At 39.4% G+C, this 18775-nt stretch overlaps 1 protein-coding gene across 3 annotated transcripts in view; it reads left to right on the top strand.

Moving 5' to 3' along the window:
- The window catches only part of sec24d (SEC24 homolog D, COPII coat complex component), a 178288-nt gene that overhangs the window by 76670 nt on the left and 82843 nt on the right, over positions 1-18775 (top strand). For all 3 annotated transcript variants that reach the window (XM_073065166.1, XM_073065164.1, XM_073065165.1), the window contains 2 exons: positions 9650-9788; positions 17055-17170. In XM_073065166.1, coding sequence (XP_072921267.1) covers positions 9650-9788; positions 17055-17170 — 255 coding nt within the window. The remainder of the gene's footprint in view (positions 1-9649; positions 9789-17054; positions 17171-18775) is intronic.

Here is an 18775-nt window from a genome sequence, read left to right as displayed (position 1 = left end):
CCATTGACTGAAGATCAAGTGAGGTGGATAATGGACAACTAATCTGATTTATTGTTGCCCCAGTTTCTCAAAACCATTCTGAGATCATTCATTGTGTCCTTTGACCATCCACTCAGGCCCTATGCGTGCCCATTCCTACAACAATCCCAGTTCACACTGTGTATGTATGAATTGTTCAAACAGATGCTGGAAGTGCTTATGACCACAGGCCACATGGTCAAAATTACCCAGGTGCAAATAAGAAAAAAGACAATAACTAGAAGTATATATTGCAATTGGAGATGGCAATATAAAGCATTTTGCAACAGGCTTTCAACACCATGTGGTGAATGATCTCCTGCATACACACAGCTTCTGGAGGTATGGGACCTATTTTATTTGTAATGGTCACCTTTATGCATCTCAGTCTTTCTTTTAACACTGCTTAACTGCCTATATTTTGAAAACAGGTGTTGTCCCGAATGACTGGTCACAACATGCATTTGGAATTCATTATTTCATTTCAAAAGATCCATCAGCATTTTTTTTTGAAGTAGTGAAGACTCATTTGATTCAGATTGAATGCTTAAAAATGAAAATTGCAGCAATTTTGTGCAATGTAATTCATAGTAAATATATATCAATCTGCAGTGCAAAGGAAGAAGTCAGAAATAAGCTTGCAATTTACAGTGGTATGAAGTCAGTTGACTGACATTCATCAGTGTGCACAGTTTGTGATTAAGCATTTACTACTTCAGTCACAAAACAGGTGAGAGGGTGAGAGCTTGCTTTGCTGTTCTGTTGTTTTGTCCTCCCTGGTGCTGTTCTGCTGAACATGGTGGACATGCTATGCTGGTGCTGGAATGTGCCTCCTGCACATCTTCAGGTTGTATTGTTTGTTAGCACAAGTGACATATTTCAGTGTATATTTTGAATGGCAGATTTTCTCCTCAAAAAGGTATTACAGTTTTTACAACAATCCGGTACTTCTCTGGATATATTTTTTATTTTAGTGTCAGATTAAAGGTCCTCCCCAGGACCCATGCATGTGAATGAGCATTTGGAAGATTGGCTGCTGCAAGGCTGTGATAGCTCCTTCCAGCTGGAAACTCAATTCATGACGGCAGTCACGAGGAAATCTGCAGATGCTGGAAATTCAAACAACACCACACACAAAATGCTGGTGGAACACAGCAGGCCAGGCAGCATCTATAAGGAGAAGCACTGTCAACTTTTCGGGCCAAGACCTGACAAAGTCACGTCGACAGTGCTTCTCCTTATAGATGCTGCCTGGCCTGCTGTGTTCCACCAGCATTTTATGTGTGTTGTCATGACAGCAGTTCCAGCTTGTAATGTCCAGATGATGAACAGTGCTGTAATCTAGGAAAGGTGTGCACTAGAAATTTTAATTTCACAGTTACTTTGGGAACTTCAGACTTAGGTCTGTGGTTTGTTAGACTAGACTCCTGGATTGGGATTTCAGTAATTTACATATTAAGCTACCTCTGGCAACACTTCTAACTTTCTGAGAATCAAACTGAATCATTGAGAAGTTGGAAGTGTCATAAATGCTTGTTGGCAGAACTGACATTCTGATTCAAACTATTGTGCAATGATATTTGGTGCTGCAGTAATGTACCATTAAATTTAAACTCTATAAAAAGTATTCAGTGCACTAGAAACTTAACAGATGTCCGTAAACATACATCTTATTGATATTTAAGTGAGATTGCAAACTGTTGTAAAATCAGAATATAATAATAGTAGTATATTGTGTGAAATTCTGTTTCTAATGTTGTGAAGTTTTTGGAGCAAAGTTGTCTCTATATAGAAACATAGAAAACCAACAGCACACTCCAGGCCCTTCGGCCCACAAAGCCATGCCAAATATGTCCTTACCTTAGAAATTACCTAGGGTTACCCATAGCCCTCTATTTTTCTGAGTTCCATGAACCTGTCCAGGAGTCTCTTAAAAGACCCTATCATATCTGCCTCCACCACCATAGCCCATCCCTCGCACTCACCACTCTCTGCATAAAAAACTTAACCCCTGACATCTCCTCTGTACCCATATCCACGCACCTTAAAACTGTACCCTCTCATGCTAGCCATTTCAGCCCTGGGCAAAAGCCTCTGACTATCCTCATGATCAATGCCTCTCATCATCTTATACATCTCTATCAGGTCACCTTTCATCCTTCATCACTCCAAGGAGAAAAGGTCAAGTTCACTCAACCTACTCTCATAAGGCATGCTCCCCAATCCAGGCAACATCCTTGTAAATCTCCTCTGCACCCTTTCTATGATTTCAAAGTCCTTCCTGTAGTGAGGCGACCAGAAGTGGGGTCTGACCAGGGTCCTATACAGCTGCAACATTATCAACTATTAAACTATATATTAAATGTTTCACAAAAGTGAAATAATTATTTTAATGTGGGTGGAAATTCACAAGGATAATTCTGAGATATTATGATTTCAGTTACAATTGAAAAGTAGCTATGGTATTGTAGAGTTAATGGTACTATTTGCAAATGCAATGGGCATCTGGTTATTTTAAACAAGTTGGAAGAGCTATGTAAGATTTTCCCCACCATGGCAGTTTATATTAAAACTGCAGTTACTTATTTCTCATACTGACTTACAAATATACAGTGGATTCCAGTTAACTGGGACACATCACATCGGGACCAGTACATTTGGGCCAATTAAGCAGCTGCTTCAGTTAGCCAAAATTTTATGGAAATAGTTTTAAAAAGAGAAACTACTGTTTTATTACTGTTTTGTTATGTTATGATTGCACTGCTCCTGGGAAACGCTGTCTCATTCTGCCCTGCAGAGCTGATGTACAGTTAGAATGACAATAAAGTTTTTGAATCTTGAATCTTTTTGAATCTTATTAAGTAACAAATTATGTACTTAAATGAAACACAGAACAAATTATAACATTACCAATAGTAAGGCAGTTCTATAAACTGTGAATTAAATAATTAATAGTTATCACCAAAGGGATTCATCCAGTGAATGCTGCCATTTTCCTTTGATTGACTGTGAATGAACAGAACCAGTGCAGACACCTAGTGCAGATAATGGACTGCCTTCATCAAATTCAAAGTAAAGTTCACCACACGCATCCCTGAGTTTCTATTTCCTGTGGGCACACCCAGCAAATCTATAGAATAGGAACTATAACAGGATCAATGAAAGATCAAGTAGAGTGCAGAAGACAACAAACTGTGCAAATGCAAATATAAATAAATAGCATTAAATAACGAGAGCATGAAATAACACAAGAGTTCTTAAAGTGAGAGCATTGGTTGAAGAAACATCTCAATAGATGAGTCTAATTATCCCTGTTTGTTCAAGACCCTGATGGTTGAGGGGTAGTAACTGTTCTTGAGCGGGTGTTGTGAGTCCTGAGGCTCCTGTACCTTCACCCATACAGCAGCAGTGAGAAAAGATCATGGCCTGGGTGGTAAGGATGGACACTGCTTTCCTATCACAGCGTTTCATGTAGATGTGCTTAGTGGGTGAGAGGGCTTTATCCATATTACACTGGGCCAAATCTACTACCTTGGAAGTGGGCTCCTCCCACTTCCTTCAAACAAAATGTGTAGCCATGGGCACTCATGTGGGGCCCTGCAATACCCGCCTTTTTGTTGGTGATGTGGAACAGCCCACGTTCCTAGCCTACACTGGTGTCCGTCCCCCACTTTTCCTACACTACATCAACGACTGCATTGGTGCTGCGTCCTGCACCCATGCCAAGCTCATCGACTTCATCAACTTTGCCTCCAACTTCCACCCTGCCCTCAAATTTACTTGGTCCATTTCTGACACCTCCCTCCCCTTTCTCAGTCTCACTGTCTCTATCTCTGGAGGCAGCTTATCACCTGATGTCTATTACAAGCCCACATACTCTCACAGCTACCTGGACTATACCTGTTCCCACCCTGTTGCTTGTAAAAACACCATCCCCGTCTCTGAATTCCTCCATCTCCGCTGTATCTGCTCTTCGGAATAGGCTTTTCATTCTAGAATGAAGGAGGTGTCCTTCTTTTTCAAAGAAATGGACATCCCTTCATCCACCATCAACATTGCCCTTAACGGCATGTTTTCCATTTCACACTCGTTTGCTCTCACTCCATCCTCCCACCACCCTACCAGGGATAGGGTTCCTCTTGTCCTTACCTACCACTCCACCAGCCTCCACGTCCAGCACATAATTCTCCCAAACTTCCACCATCTCCAACAGGAACCCATCACCAGGCACATCTCTCCCTCCCCACCACTTTCTGCAGGGATTGCTCCCTACGTGACTCTCTTGCCCATTCATCTTGCCCCAGTGATCTCCCTCCTTGCACGTGGGACAAGTGCTACACCTGCCCCTACACCTCCTCCCTCACTACCATTCTGCGCCTCAAACAGTCCTTCCAGGTGAGGCGATACTTCACCTGTGAGTCTGTTGGGGTGATATACTGTGTCCAGTACTCCTGGTGTGGCCTTCTGAATATCAGTGAGATCCGATGAAGATTGGGAGACTGTCTCACTGAGCACTTACGTTCCATCTGCCAGAAGAAACGGAATCTCCCAGTGGCCACCCATTCCCATTCCCATTCTGAAATGTCTATCCATGGCCTCCTCTACTGTCGCGATGAAGCCACATTTAGGTTGGAAGAACAACACCTTGTATTCTGTCTGGGTAGCCTCCAGCATTGATTTCTCGAACTTCCGGTAATGCTCCCTCGCCCTCTCCTTCAGCATTCCCTGTCTCCTTTCCCCTCTCTCACTTTATCTCCTTACCTGCTCATCGTCTCCCTCTGGTGCTGCTTCCCTCCCCTTTTCTTTCTTCCATGGCCTTCTGTCCTCACCTATCAGACTCCCTCTTCTCCAGCCCTGTATCACTTTCACCAATCAACTTCCCAGCTGTTTACTTCATCCCTCCACCTCATCTTGTGTTTCTCTTTCCCCTCCCCCACCTTTTAAATCTGCTCCTCATCTTTTCTTTCTCCAGTTCTGCCGAAGAGTATCGACCCAAAATATTGACTGTACTTTCTTCATAGATGCTCTCCAGCATTTTGCGTGTGTTGCTCGAATTTCCAGCATCTGCAGATTTTCTCTTGGTTTTGACCATCTGTAGGATTTTCTGTTCAAAGGCATTGGTGTTCCCACATCAGGATGCGATGCAGCCAGTCGATACACTCTCCACTACACATGTATAGAAGTTTGTCAAAGTATTTGAAGTCATGCCCGATCTCCGCAGACTCTTAATGAAGTAGAGGCATCCTCACATATTCATTTTCACTGTAATATTCAAGATGATTGTTGATTCCTTCAAATTCTTTGTAGTTCCTAACATGTTGAAGTTATAAAATCATTTCATTTTTTGCTCCGGCCTTTTTCTCATATCTCCAAACCTGAATGCTAGAACCCACAGTGAGCTAAGCAGTTCTGAAATGTCTTGCTGCTTATTTCTCGCCAACTATCAGTGACAAAAATCACTGCTTTTTGAACACAAGCGCACACAACTGGCGCTATTTAAAAACTGTTTGCTCTAAGCACGGTTTAGTGTCTAATGGTAACACGAGTATGCCACCCCTGTTACTTATAAACTGTTCGGCAACAGTCTCCTGTCCCAACGAAGTGTCACAAATAAACAAAGGAAGTCCAGCTAATTTCTCAATTAGTTTCTGTGCTTTAAGAGTTGACTCAAATAAGTGGCTGCCCTGATGGCCCAATTAACCGAAATCCCCTGTATTGCAATTTCTGCACAATCACTGGTTTGAAAGCCACTTCACATTGTTCGCATTGTGACTTGACACTCTACTAGCACTTCTCGTGATATGAATAATCATTGCGTGATTGCTTTTAGTCAGTTCCACTGATGGAACCATTATGTAAAATTCCAGAACGAGGAGATCAGCAGCTTGGCTGCAGGTTAAATCACATGTGCACATGATTATCTAGAGTAGCTGGAACATAGTTAATACTTTGGTATTCCTACCTCACCACAGGTTAGAAAATCTACCCAAATAAGTAATCAGTAAATCTTGCTGACAACACAAAACAACGTGTGCTTCAAGTGAATTCCAGGTATTTCTCTGATGGAAGATGTTAGTAAATAATTGCCTTCCAGATGCAAATAAATGTTCCTTGGGTTGGTGATCAGTTTGTGTTCCCCTTATCATGAGTCATGAAGTGGATTTTGCCCTTTCGCTGATATTTTCTATCATTTGAGTGTGTGTGGCCAGTGTGACAAGACATTTAATGGACAGGCTTTTGCTCTTTGCATTAAAAGAGCTGACTGGAAGTGAACCCATGCCAGGTGTTTGCCATGGAATCGAACTACTAAACTGGAAGTCCCTAATGACAAGTTAATCAATTGATTATACACTTATGTCTAGTTGCACTGGTCATATTCCAATGTGATCCTGTCTATGCCCTACAATCCAAAAACTCACTTCAGATCAAACATAGGGAAATATTTTTGTGCTCCATCATTCAGTTTCAAAGCCGTTTGAAGAGTTCATATAATCTGTGATTTATTCTGGTTTTGTTAAATCAAGCAGCACTTCACAGATATGCATGTTGTATTTAATTTTGGTCAGTTCCAGATTTTATGGAATATTTTTGGACAGCCCCAAACGTAGTGCTAGTGATACAGAGTTTCCAAGATGGGACAGCTGTTTTCCTGGTGAGCAAGATTTTATTTCCCCTTGTCGTTATCACATGTCCATGATCATCTGAGCAAAATAATTTATCCAATGCTCCCTCCTCTGGCTGACCATCTATTTCCCATGGTGTTCCTCAGTATGCTTAGGAGGAGGGTTCCAACACTTTTTTTTAAACAACAGAATATTCATCTTGAAATCTTACCCACTTGCGTTAGTTTTGTTTCAAATGTTGCTTCTTGATTTACATAATAAATGTATTTTGATGCAGTCATTGTAAATATCCTGTTCCAATATAGAGAACTGTCAGTGGAATAGAATATTGTGTTCTCAGTGTATGGTATTGGTGAATTTTTAACAATGCAATTATAATATTTTTGAAAATACTGAATGTTGTCATTTTGACTCTGAGAGTTATCTGGCCACGATTGCGAAAGATTTTGCAACTGGTGGTCACAACGGAGGTATTGTCATTGCTGTCTGCTTTGGAAAATTGCTGACAATTTTGAACAATATGCCACAGTTTTAAACTTGCTCAACAGTTATTCTCCAATGAGCTAGAGTTGTGACCAACATAAATACAGCTTAAGTGAACCATCTCGTGGCACTGAGAATATCCAGAGGATGTAGAATGGCACTTTGTTAGCAGTTTGTAAAAGATGTTGTGATTGTGCAGACTTCATGGATTGATTAATAACAGTCTAGAAATTCAAGTGCACCCAAAAGGGTTCATGGGAATTCCTAGGCCGACATATATCAAGCTTGGGTAGACTAGTTGGCAGTTCCACTGGGGCGTCAATACCTTTTTAGGTTGTTAACTCTCCACAGCAGAATTTGGTTGAGGATTGGGTGATATTTAATGGGTATTAGCCATTTTTGGGATGGAAAATGTGTACTGGAAGGATAGTCTTAGACTGGGTTCATGGGTTAATTGGCCAGAGGTTATTTACCTGATCAGACTACATCTCAGAGAGGAGAGCGATTGAAGCCCTCTGCTGTGGTCAGGCGTAGAATGAGGAGCAAGGAGAACCGTTGGAGCTGTGCTCTACAGTGAGTGCAAATGAAGCAACTAGGAGCCTATTATTTGCTTTGGAGCAGAAGAGATGCAGCACAGGGACTCAGCAGGTGGTAGAACTGTCTCGCAACTCTGGCATGCAGGGCTTTCATTCTAACCTCTGGCCCTTTCTACGTGAGGTTTGTACATTCTCCCATGACCTCATGGGTTTTCTTCCTGATTAACCAATCACTAAATTAGTGTGGTGGGAGAATCAGTAATATTAATTAGCATATCAGATAAAATCAGAACAGAGATGAGGAGGAATTTTTTTAGCCAGAGAGTGGTAAATCTGTGGAATTCTTTGCAACAGGCAGCGTGGAGCCCAAGTCTCTATGTATATTTAAGGCAAAGGTTGATAGACTCTTGGTCAGGGCATGAAGGGATACAGAGAGAAGGCAGGATTGGGGCTGAGAGGAAAATTGGATCAGCCATGATGAAATAGTGGAGCAGACTCGATGAGCCAAATGGCATAATTCTGCTCCTATGTCTTCTGCTCTAAAATAGGCTAAGTGGGGGGGGGGGGGGGGTGGAGATAGGATTGATCGGATTTCTTTGAGAACTGGCAGTGACTTAATGGGCCAAATTAGGGAAAGGGTAATTGGGGACGTCTGTCTTAAATCAGTGGGATCAGCAGCCAGAGCTTTGTCAATAAGGAAGATAAGAATCAGGGATTTGTTCTGTTGAACTAGGAGTGAGTAGAGGGTTCCACGACCTGTACTTTAATTTATGGTTGATAAGAGTGGGTTTGGGACTTAAGCCATCGGAGGGCATCATCTTTCACTACCCACTCAACCCCACTAACCTCCATCCTCATGCAATAACTCCATTAAACTTCTCGCCACTTCTGTGATAATTGATCTGATCTCAAACATATCGACCTTACAATGAGACCACTTGGCATTGAAATAAGAAGAGGGAAAACCAGCCAAGTGATAACTGTTGAGCCTTGTTCTGCAACCTCTTCACAAAATATCTGTGTGCATTCTGTTCATGTGCAAACAAATGATCTTGGCTCTGATGCCATTTTCAGGGGAATAATTGACCAGGATTATAACTTATCACACACATGTAAATAACCAGATCGGAGAAGTGGATAGTAACCATGCAAGCTGTTAGAAGCTTTCACTGTAAAAAGGAAAGGAGAAAACTTACAACTAAATATAGGAAAAAGCATAAAATTGCCTTCACGAGGAAATCTGCAGATGCTGGAAATTCAAGCAACACACACAAAATGCTGGTGGAACACAGCAGGCCAGGCAGCATCTATAGGAAGAAGCACTGTCGATGTTTCGGGCCGAGACCCTTCATCAGGCCTAACTGAAAGAGAAGATAATAAGAGAGTTGCCTTGCTTGAATTGCTTCATTTTTATTTGTTTATTTGATGGGCATGCCATTGACGGTTTATAGCAACTTGGAATAGACCTTTCTTATCAATCTCATCAACTATACCATCGTTTATTTATTTTACTTAGAGATACAGTGTGCAGTAGGCCCTTCTGGCCCTTTGAGCCATGGGACCCAGCAACCTTGACAACCCTAATCCAAGCAGGGGATAATTTACAGTGACCTATCTGGTGTGTCTTTGGGCTGTGGGTGAAACCTGGAGCACTAAGGAAAACCCATGCATTCCACAGGAAGGACATTCAAACTCCTTATAGAGGACGCTGGGATTGATAGCGTCTCCAATGTCTCAAGCTATGATGGTGTGGCTCTGATTTCTTTTGTATTATAAATCTAAATACTTATTCAGAACGATATATCAGAATTGCCATTTAAAATGTCTGGTTCTGCTTCTAATACAGCTAACTTGTGGAAGTGTTTCCTATGAGCAATACATATAATGAAATAAGATCTGTGCTGAGAAAATTTAAGCTATTTACTTCACTACACTTAGGACTAGTTTGATTTACATGTTATCAATTCTCTATTGTTTTCAATTTAACAGGCACCAATCTGTGTTGTGAACCATGGAGAAACTGGACCCATTCGCTGTAATAGATGTAAGGCCTACATGTGTCTATTAATGCAGTTCATTGAAGGCGGACGAAGGTACCAGTGTGGATTCTGCAGCTGTGTCAATGAAGGTTACTAATTAATTTTATTCTCTTGCCATCATAAATCTTATAATAACATGTACAACAAATCAACAATTTTTTGTCTTTGTATTGGATGGAGGAAATGAAATTTATATTGTTAGAACATTTTATATTCAGCTCTCAAAGGTTTTGTCATATAGGCCTCAAGAGAGAATAAGTTGTAAGGTTATGAGGGGAAATGGAATTAATAGGAGTATTCTCCTGGGAGCTGATATGGAGCAAATGGGCTAAATACTATCTCCTATATGGTAACAAGTAACTTTACTCATATAGTGAGTTGTGTAGGCCCATTTTCAGGTGGAAAACTCTGCAGCATGTGTTAAAAGCCTGAAACTCACACAGACTTCAGCGTCAGGGGTCATCAACAAAAGCTGATGAGCTCTGAAAGACGGGCAGAGGTCCAGAATTAGCTCACAAGCTGGTCAGGGCCAATTCCATGTTTGTGGTGACTCTCAGTTAGGTCACAGGAAGGTGACTATTGTGGATTAAAGAGGTTATCAAGTGTGCTGTGAAACCGGATGAACAATTCAAGCTGCAGTTAAATTCAGATTGATCTCATTCAGCATTAACCAGGCTTTCCAGCCTGGTATCCACAGATCCCTTGGTTTATGGTAGGAGTCCATGGCATAAAAATGGTTGGGAACCCCTGACTAAAACCATTAGATAATGTGGCTTTAAAATAGACTCTTCTTCCTTTCTGGTAACGTTATATATTGTAATTGCATGGTTTAACATTCCGGCCTAATTAAATATGACATAATTGAATTACTATGTTCTACTACTAATGGATATTTCATAATTCTTTAAATGGTTAAATTGGTTTATGTTTGATTATAAACAGGAGACTTGACTCTAAAAGTATTTATTTCACCATTTTTTCAGTCTCTGGCACATTTAAATGTTAACTTTACTCTGTCTGTTTTACAAAAACACTGCATAGAGTTTTTTCCACAAACCCACTAGATATGTGGAACTGATTTCTTTTATTGCCTTGTTTGATTTCTGCATGAACATCACTGCATTCCCTCCGATGGAAATCAAACCTTATTTGTTCAAAGAAAGATTGATTGGTGGAGTGTGTGAGCTGGGATTAAGTGGTTTAAAGTGTTTGGCTATTTTCCGAGTGTGTTGCCAAAACTGTTTGACTGGAACACATTACTTAAATTGGATTTTATTCACTTGGATCAATATGACCCTTTCCCATATAAAGTAAGCTTATTAACTCTGAATCTTAGTATCTCTCTTTCTCCTGCCACTCTACAAATCTTAGGGCAAATACACATGATACTGAGCAAGAACATTAACATGTTTTTAAAATCACTAAAAGCAGACCACATTCAGAGTTATCTTATTTACATTGTGACATATCTGTTACTGTATTTAATATAAATACAGTGAAAGAATTAGCATGAGTTTTATTTAATATAAAATCACAACTTTTGTGATTATCAATGTTTGATCTGTAGCTGCTTTTGTAGAAAATGAGGGAGGGTGGAATTTGGAAATTTCTTGGAATTCACCTCAACCAACTGGTCCAGAAATTCTCCAGTTGGATGTTTATAACAACCCAGTGAAACCTGAGGCCCAGCAACTTTAATTCCAGATGCTATGGAACAGGAGAATGGCAGATTTTTCTTTTGATTTTTTTCCCATGAACTCCCGACCTCAATCAGCATAATAGCTTCATTAAGGTTGCCAGTGAGTGGGATATCTGCGTGAGTGGACATTAGGAATGGCATCCCATTGCATTTCTCAAAGGAAGCTGCTATTTAGTGGCCATCATTCTATTTCTAGAAGACTGAATAGATCATATCATAAAATATAGGGGCAGCATTAGGCTATTCAGCCCATTGAGTCTGCTCTGCCATTTCATCATGGATGATCCATTTTCCCTCTCAGCCCCAATCTCCTGCCTTCTCCTTGTACCCTTCATGCCCTGACTGATCAAGAATCTATCAACCTCTGTCTTAAATATACCCAAAGACTTGGCCTCCACAGCCGCCTGTGGGAATGAATTCCACAGATTCACCACTCTCTGGTTAAAGAAATTCCTCCTTATCTCCATTCTAAAAGGATGCCCCTCTATCTTGAGGCTGTGTCCATAGGAAACTTCCCCTCCACATTCCCTCTAGCAAGGCGTTTTACCATTCAATAGGTTTCAATGAGGTCACCCCTCATTCTTCTGCATTCCAGTGAATACGGGCCCAGAGGCATCAAACACTCTTCATATGACAAACCATTTACCGTAGATTCCGGACTACAGAGCGCACCTGATTAAAAGCCGCTGGCTCTAATTTTAGAAAGAAAATCAATTTTTTACTTGTACAGGCCGCACCGGATTTTAGGCCGCACCGGATTTTCGGCCGCACCGGATTTTCAGCCGCAGGTGTCCCACGTTGTAATATGAGATATTTACACAGAAAGATATTACACGTGAGGATTTTTTAACTTTTAATTAAATCCATATGGTAACATAAACAAATACATATTGCAAATGCTTTTTTTCGAACCGTGCCTGTAGCGCGGCTACTTTTAAATATACGTTGCGTATACTTTTTTACTGAACAACATTCCAATATCTCCTAACGACTGGTAAAAAATATATATACTGCAGCCTACCAGGAAAAGTTATTGATCGCCTTTAACTTAAAAGCAGCGTTCGCTCAGATCCAATGCCGCTCCGCTGCTCCCCCCCGCCTTCCCGTTTATCGCAAACTGGCATTTTTCCCACAAGACGCGGCGAAACCGGGTGTGACGTCATAGCATCCCGCGATGTAGTACAGAAAACAAATATAGTTAAAACACTTCTAACTTTAACTAGAAAATGAATTACTAAGCGAAAATATTATAAACTAAATAACTGCCATAAAGGCAGCACAATGCTTTTCTTCGAGTGTTTTCCATGTTGATGAGGGTGAGTACAAATGACTGATTTACAATAATTTAATTGTGAAAGTGCGCTTGATTTATCGTACAATTTCATTGGACCTCTGTGAACTACTCATCAATTTTATTGGTCTACTGTTACGAGGCAAAATGTTTTTGGCGGCATGAAAAAAAACCATGCATTAGCCGCACCGTATTAAAGGCCGCAGAGTTCAAAGCTGTTCAAAATGTGGGAAAAAAGTAGCGGCTTATAATTCGACATCTACGGTAATCCTGGAATAGGTTTTGTGAAGCTCCTTTAAAGCCTCTCCACTGTTAGCACATCCTTTCTATGATAAGGGGACAAAAACTGCTCACAATGCTCCAAGTGAGACATCACCAGTGCTTTATAAAGCCTCAACATTACATCCTTGCTTTTATATTCTAATCCTCTTGAAATGAATGCTAACGTCACAATTGCCTTCCTCACCACAGACTTAAAAGGCAGATTAACCTTTAGGGAATCCTACACAAGGACGCACATGTCCATTTGTGCCTCAGATTTTTAAATTTTCTCTTCATTTAGAAAATAGTCTGTCCTTTTATTTCTCCTATCAAGAGTGCCTGGGTAGTGGGTGGTAATGTCAGTCACTTGCTAAGGATATAATAAAGCAATTGATTACCCTGAAATTTGATCACATTTTACTTTAAAATAGCCAATAAAATATTGATGAATCAAGACCATACAGCTAGAGGTTACCATAAAAACATCTCTTGGTAGATAATTTCTTGATTTTTCTCCAGAGTCCAGGGAAAGAATATTGTACTTCTTGGCTTTCTGAGAACCTTTAGTGTGTGATGTAATAGATGAGCATAGTTTCCAGCATCAAGAGAAACTGCATGTAGTCTCTCTGACAACTTAATTGTAGTTGATACCTCCTAGTACCAAATGCAGCTGCAATCTATCCCAATCTTTATTTTATCCTCAACCTGTTATACATCGATAGATCCACACATAGGTAACCAGACAGACCTTTCTTTGGTTCAGACTGCAATTTCAATAACAGTTGTGAATCGTGAAGTTAAATCCACAGGGCAAACTTTCACCAAGCTCAACTGCATGATAGATGCTAATTTACCAGCAAACACATTGGGGTGTTAGTGGATTATTCCCTCAACTCCACTAACTCAATGTTACAGCCTGTATGCAGGGCTCAAGGGCTGGAATGGATGTCAAAATGAATGACCTTTCCAAAGGCACCTTCACTTAAGCAAATTCCTGCTGTTACTTGAACCGGAAAGAATCCCCATTTAGTGTTTAAATGTGATCTTTGTTACCCATATAGAATAGACAAAATATAACATGTTTATATTTGTGCAACATAATTTAACTGTAAACTGCTTCTAAATGGTTTCTAAAGTACTTTTTGTTGTATTATTTCAACCGTTCTTTCACCATCTGGTAGCAACTATCCAGATTTCCCAGAAGATTCTTTTACTTTCACATGGCATTTAACTACCTCACTTTTCTGCAATTTCTTGCTGAATACAGTTCTGTATTATTTTCTGCCAACTACATTATTTTACCATTTCTTTGCCAGGTGTACTCCCCTCTCATATTTCTAATTATTCTGCATTTTATTTGAAGATCAAGCTTGTTTTGCAACTTTGCCTCCATCATTGTACATTAATTCTTTCTCCCCAAGCTAAACATCTTTGTGCAGGGTGAAACTATCTGTGGGGCACTGTTTACTAGATGTTCAACAATATAGTTAACTGTCCAACTTGTCCTTCCTCAGTATGGACCCTGGATGATAATATTATTACCTGCAGTGACTCATGTATGCATTCTGCTATTCTGCTCCACAATGTTTTTAGATCCTTACATACCAGTTTCATTAGGACTGTGTCTTCTCTTATCGGTCCTTATTGCTACGCCTAAGTAGCACTTTATATGAAGAAATCTGTTCTCATATCTCTCTTCAATTCCTCAGTAATAAACCTAAACCAACTAACTTCCTAACCAGAGGAAAGTCATTTCCCACTCAGTCTAATCATTGTTTTGAGAGTACTTATTAAATCTCTGTTTCAGTTTTATTTTGTGTTAGTGCAATGTTAGGGCATTTATTACTTTTGCTCTTAGAATCCTTCAAGGCCACAAGATTATTGGCAATTCAGATCCCTAGATCAATGACGTAACATTCTTGAACTGCAAGAGCTTCCCATTCATCGATACCAATCTGGTTAATGATCAGTAGTGCAATATTTTTTGAAAGGCTGTGTGAACTGGCTTTAATGCTTTCAAACTTTCTTTTTCAGCAAAGCATCACTGTAGCAAATGACTTGGGTGGTAAAGATGTAATTGATCTTGCAGACTATTTGTTAATGAAAATCAGACTAGTTTTCAGGGGTTTATAGTTAAGAACCTCCTCCCAACACAACCTCTTACCAGACCTTCCCACACCAACACAACATACGTAAATACATATATGATGAGTTCTCTATACATTCAGGGAGAAGAAGTTGCAGCGGTGAAGGAGTACAAAATACTTGGGTGTTCATCTTGACAACAGATTTGACTGGAAAACCAATACCAACGCTGTTTACAAGAAGGGGATGAGTAGATTCTAATTCCTAAGGAAGCTGAGATCTTTCAGTGCGTGCATCAGGATGTTGGAGCTCTCTTTACCAGTCTGTTGTAGTGAGTGCAGTCTTCTTTGTGCTGCTTTATGTTGGGGGAGCAGCGTCTATGCTGGTGATGCAAAAAGACTAAATAAGCTCATCGATTGGCTGGATCCATCCTTGGCTGTAAGCTAGACTCTTTTGAGTTAGTGGTGGGGAGGAGTCACTAAAAAAGCTGTTATCTATTATGGACAATCAGGCACATCCTCTCCAAGACCTACTGAATAAACAGCAGAGCACCCTTCCAAACACACTCATTCAGCAAGGATCATTATAGAAAATCTTTCTTACCAAATGCAATAAGCACGTACAACAGTTTATCTCTGTGCGACAACAGAACACACATTGTAATACAATAGTCTCTGTTTTATTATTTCAACCCTGGAAATTATTGCACAATATTGCACATTGGTAAATTATGATTGAATATATTATTAATCTGTACTCTGTTATTAGTTAATATTATCATTATATTTATTATTATTGCTTAGTGTGTTTATAAATGTTGCTACTGTAACAGAATATTTCCCACTTGGGATCAATAATAATAATAATAATAATAATAATAATAATAATTATTATTATTATTATTATTATTATTATTACAATACAAATACACCTTTTGATAGATCAAATTTCTATGTGAAACAGGTGGCTTAAATCAGAAGTGACATCTGATTGCTGATTGGTATAGCCACAATCTCATCAGGCCCATTGGGCAATATTTCTATAAATCAATGCTGGTCTGTTAGAGGTTTAGTTCCTTTAAAGTTGAAACTGTTGTTGATTTTGCACAGTTACAGCAATTTTGCATTCACTCCTTTTTCACTGACTGGTTTCATAGCCAGTGGAAAAATCTGATTTCTTGTTGATCAGATGTACTGCTGTCTCAAGAGTTTAGTTGTCCCACTACTAGAATCAAAATGCCAGCTATAATACTATTACTGACAAGAGTAACAGGGCTTTATCCTTGGTAGTTGCCAATTCTATTACTTGCTTTCATTATCCTACACTGAAAGATTTTAACTTCAAAGCCGCAAAAGCCCCTGTAAAGGTTTATACTTTTGTTTGTTCTTTGGACGTGTGTGATACTGGAAGGCATTTAATGTCAGCCATATTGTATGTAACCTGAGTCTTGTGTAGTTAATACGGATAAACATTCACCATTCTAACGTAGTTATTTGCCATTTTACAGTAATTCATGGTTATTTTCTTGGTGCCAACCCACAAATTACCAAATGTATTGAATTTATCATTGATTTGCCACTTTTCAATCAGCAATAAGTTCCAAAGCTCCGGCTATTTAATGGAGTTTTTACGATCTATGGCTCTTTCCTTGGGCTCTTACTGCAGTAACTAGCAGATCCTATTCGCTTGATGGCAGATGCCTTTCATGCATTATCTCTGTTTTCTTTTATGTTGTCAGAAGTTTTCACAGGGATTGGAAATGTGTTCAAAAGTAACCTTGTAATAAATTCATTGGTTCCATTGGTTAACTAGCATAATGTTATTTTACAATTGCCTTTTACCGGTGGGAATCTTCTTTGGCTGTGATATTAGAATCTCACAGAAAATATTGTTTTCCAGTTACAGAAAGGAAGAAGTTTTGAAAGCAATAGAAGAAATACAAAATATTTACATTTACTTTTAGTTGCTATGTAGAAATATAATTTTAATAATATTGCTGAGGTATTTTTTCTCCTTCAGTCCCTCCATTCTATTTTCAACACTTGGATCACATGGGCAGAAGGTTGGATCAATATGAGAAGCCAGAGTTGTCTCTTGGATCGTATGAATTCATGGCTACTTTAGATTACTGCAAAGTAAGTATGAGTGATAGATAAACTGGCTTTCCACATTGGGGTACATTCTGCAGCGTGAGACTTCTTACAGATGATTTATTAATGTGGCCTTTTGTTTTTTCTATTACCTTGTATTTAACCCAGAGCTTCTAGATCAATACTGGCATTGAAGTGAAAGCATTGTTTTTATACAACTGTCATCATTGCAGATTAACTATATTCTAACTGAACAAAAAGGCTGAGGAGCAAGATGTCCCTAGCACTTTTTTGCCATTGTGTATGTAACTAATGCTGATTTGAGTTAATAAGTCTAGTTGTCACATTAAGACTCAGATTTGGGGATAATATGCATGATATGTAAATTCCCCAGCTGTTAACTATGAACTCACTGGTTAGTTGCATTAGTTTTTGAAGAATGTACAATCAAATGTTAACTACTTTGGCTTAATTTCCAAACCCCCTTCCCCCACTCCACCAACACCACCTCTTCCAGACTCCTGGCTACGACCCAAATTCATTTATTAAGAACATCTCATGAAACAGCACTGATGGTCAAATAACCTTGAAACACCCACATCCCTCCAGCCCAGCAAAATGTAGAAATACATAACCTTCATTTGAGTTACCTATTCTGTAGCTGTCAGGTCACAAAGTCTTTTTTATTTTCTTTTCATTGCTAATGAGTCCCAGACATGTCGAACTTTTTTCAACTTCAAAGGGAGCCATTTGTAAATTCGTAGAGACGTCTTAGCTTGGGGTATGTGTGCAGAGGGATATGAAGTCAAGTGAATACAGATGGAACTTATTACAGCTGAGTTCACAAAAAATCTCTGTCATCTTATTCTGAGTTACAAACTGACAATACTCCAGTGAGGTATTGAGTTCTTTACTCAACAATGAAGGCAGATTTTGCTTTTTTCGATAAGCACTCTGTCATTTCAGTTTTCTAAATAATTAACTGTCCTAGATTTTTCATTAAGTTGAAAATTTCTGCACGGGATTTTTTGTGGAATCCACTGTTTATTCGCAAACATCAGTGAATAAAAGTATTAAGGGACTATGGCCCACTCATCTCCTGCCACTTCACTCTACAACCATCAGCCAACCATCTGACCCTCTCTCTTTGAAAAAAAACTCAGCAATGGTGATCAGTACAGGACTGGCCTGACCTTTGTTCTTATGAGTACAGTGGTATTTTAAAAAAATGCAGAAATAGCATATGTCTTTAAAATGTTCCAGGTTTGAAACACAACTATTTTTTTTCCTGAAGTAGATAATCCTGCTGGATTTAGAATGTATCCCACAATTTGCCAGGAATTAAGCATTTTATCAGAGGAAAAATTAAGTGTGTGTCTGATATTTGCTTTAGATGTCCTGTAGAATAGCTGCAAAGAAAATGATGCTGGAAACATTTTGGCAGAATAAATTCCAGCTGTTCTTACTTTCCATTTCTGTTCAACTGCAGAAGATTAGAATTTACTCCAAAAATGTTTTACAGCTATTCCTGCCCACCTCCACTCATCTACCCCACACTCTCACCAACCCCTCTCAACACATTTTTTAATAAGAGCCTATAAAATGTAATGGCCAGGAGAGATCAGCTGATCCATCAAGACTGCCATACCC

Source organism: Hemitrygon akajei, chromosome 13 (genome assembly GCF_048418815.1).
Source record: "Hemitrygon akajei chromosome 13, sHemAka1.3, whole genome shotgun sequence".
Lineage (NCBI taxonomy): Eukaryota > Metazoa > Chordata > Chondrichthyes > Myliobatiformes > Dasyatidae > Hemitrygon > Hemitrygon akajei.
Note: the sequence above shows the minus strand (reverse complement) of the source record. Positions and strands in the feature narration are given on the sequence as shown.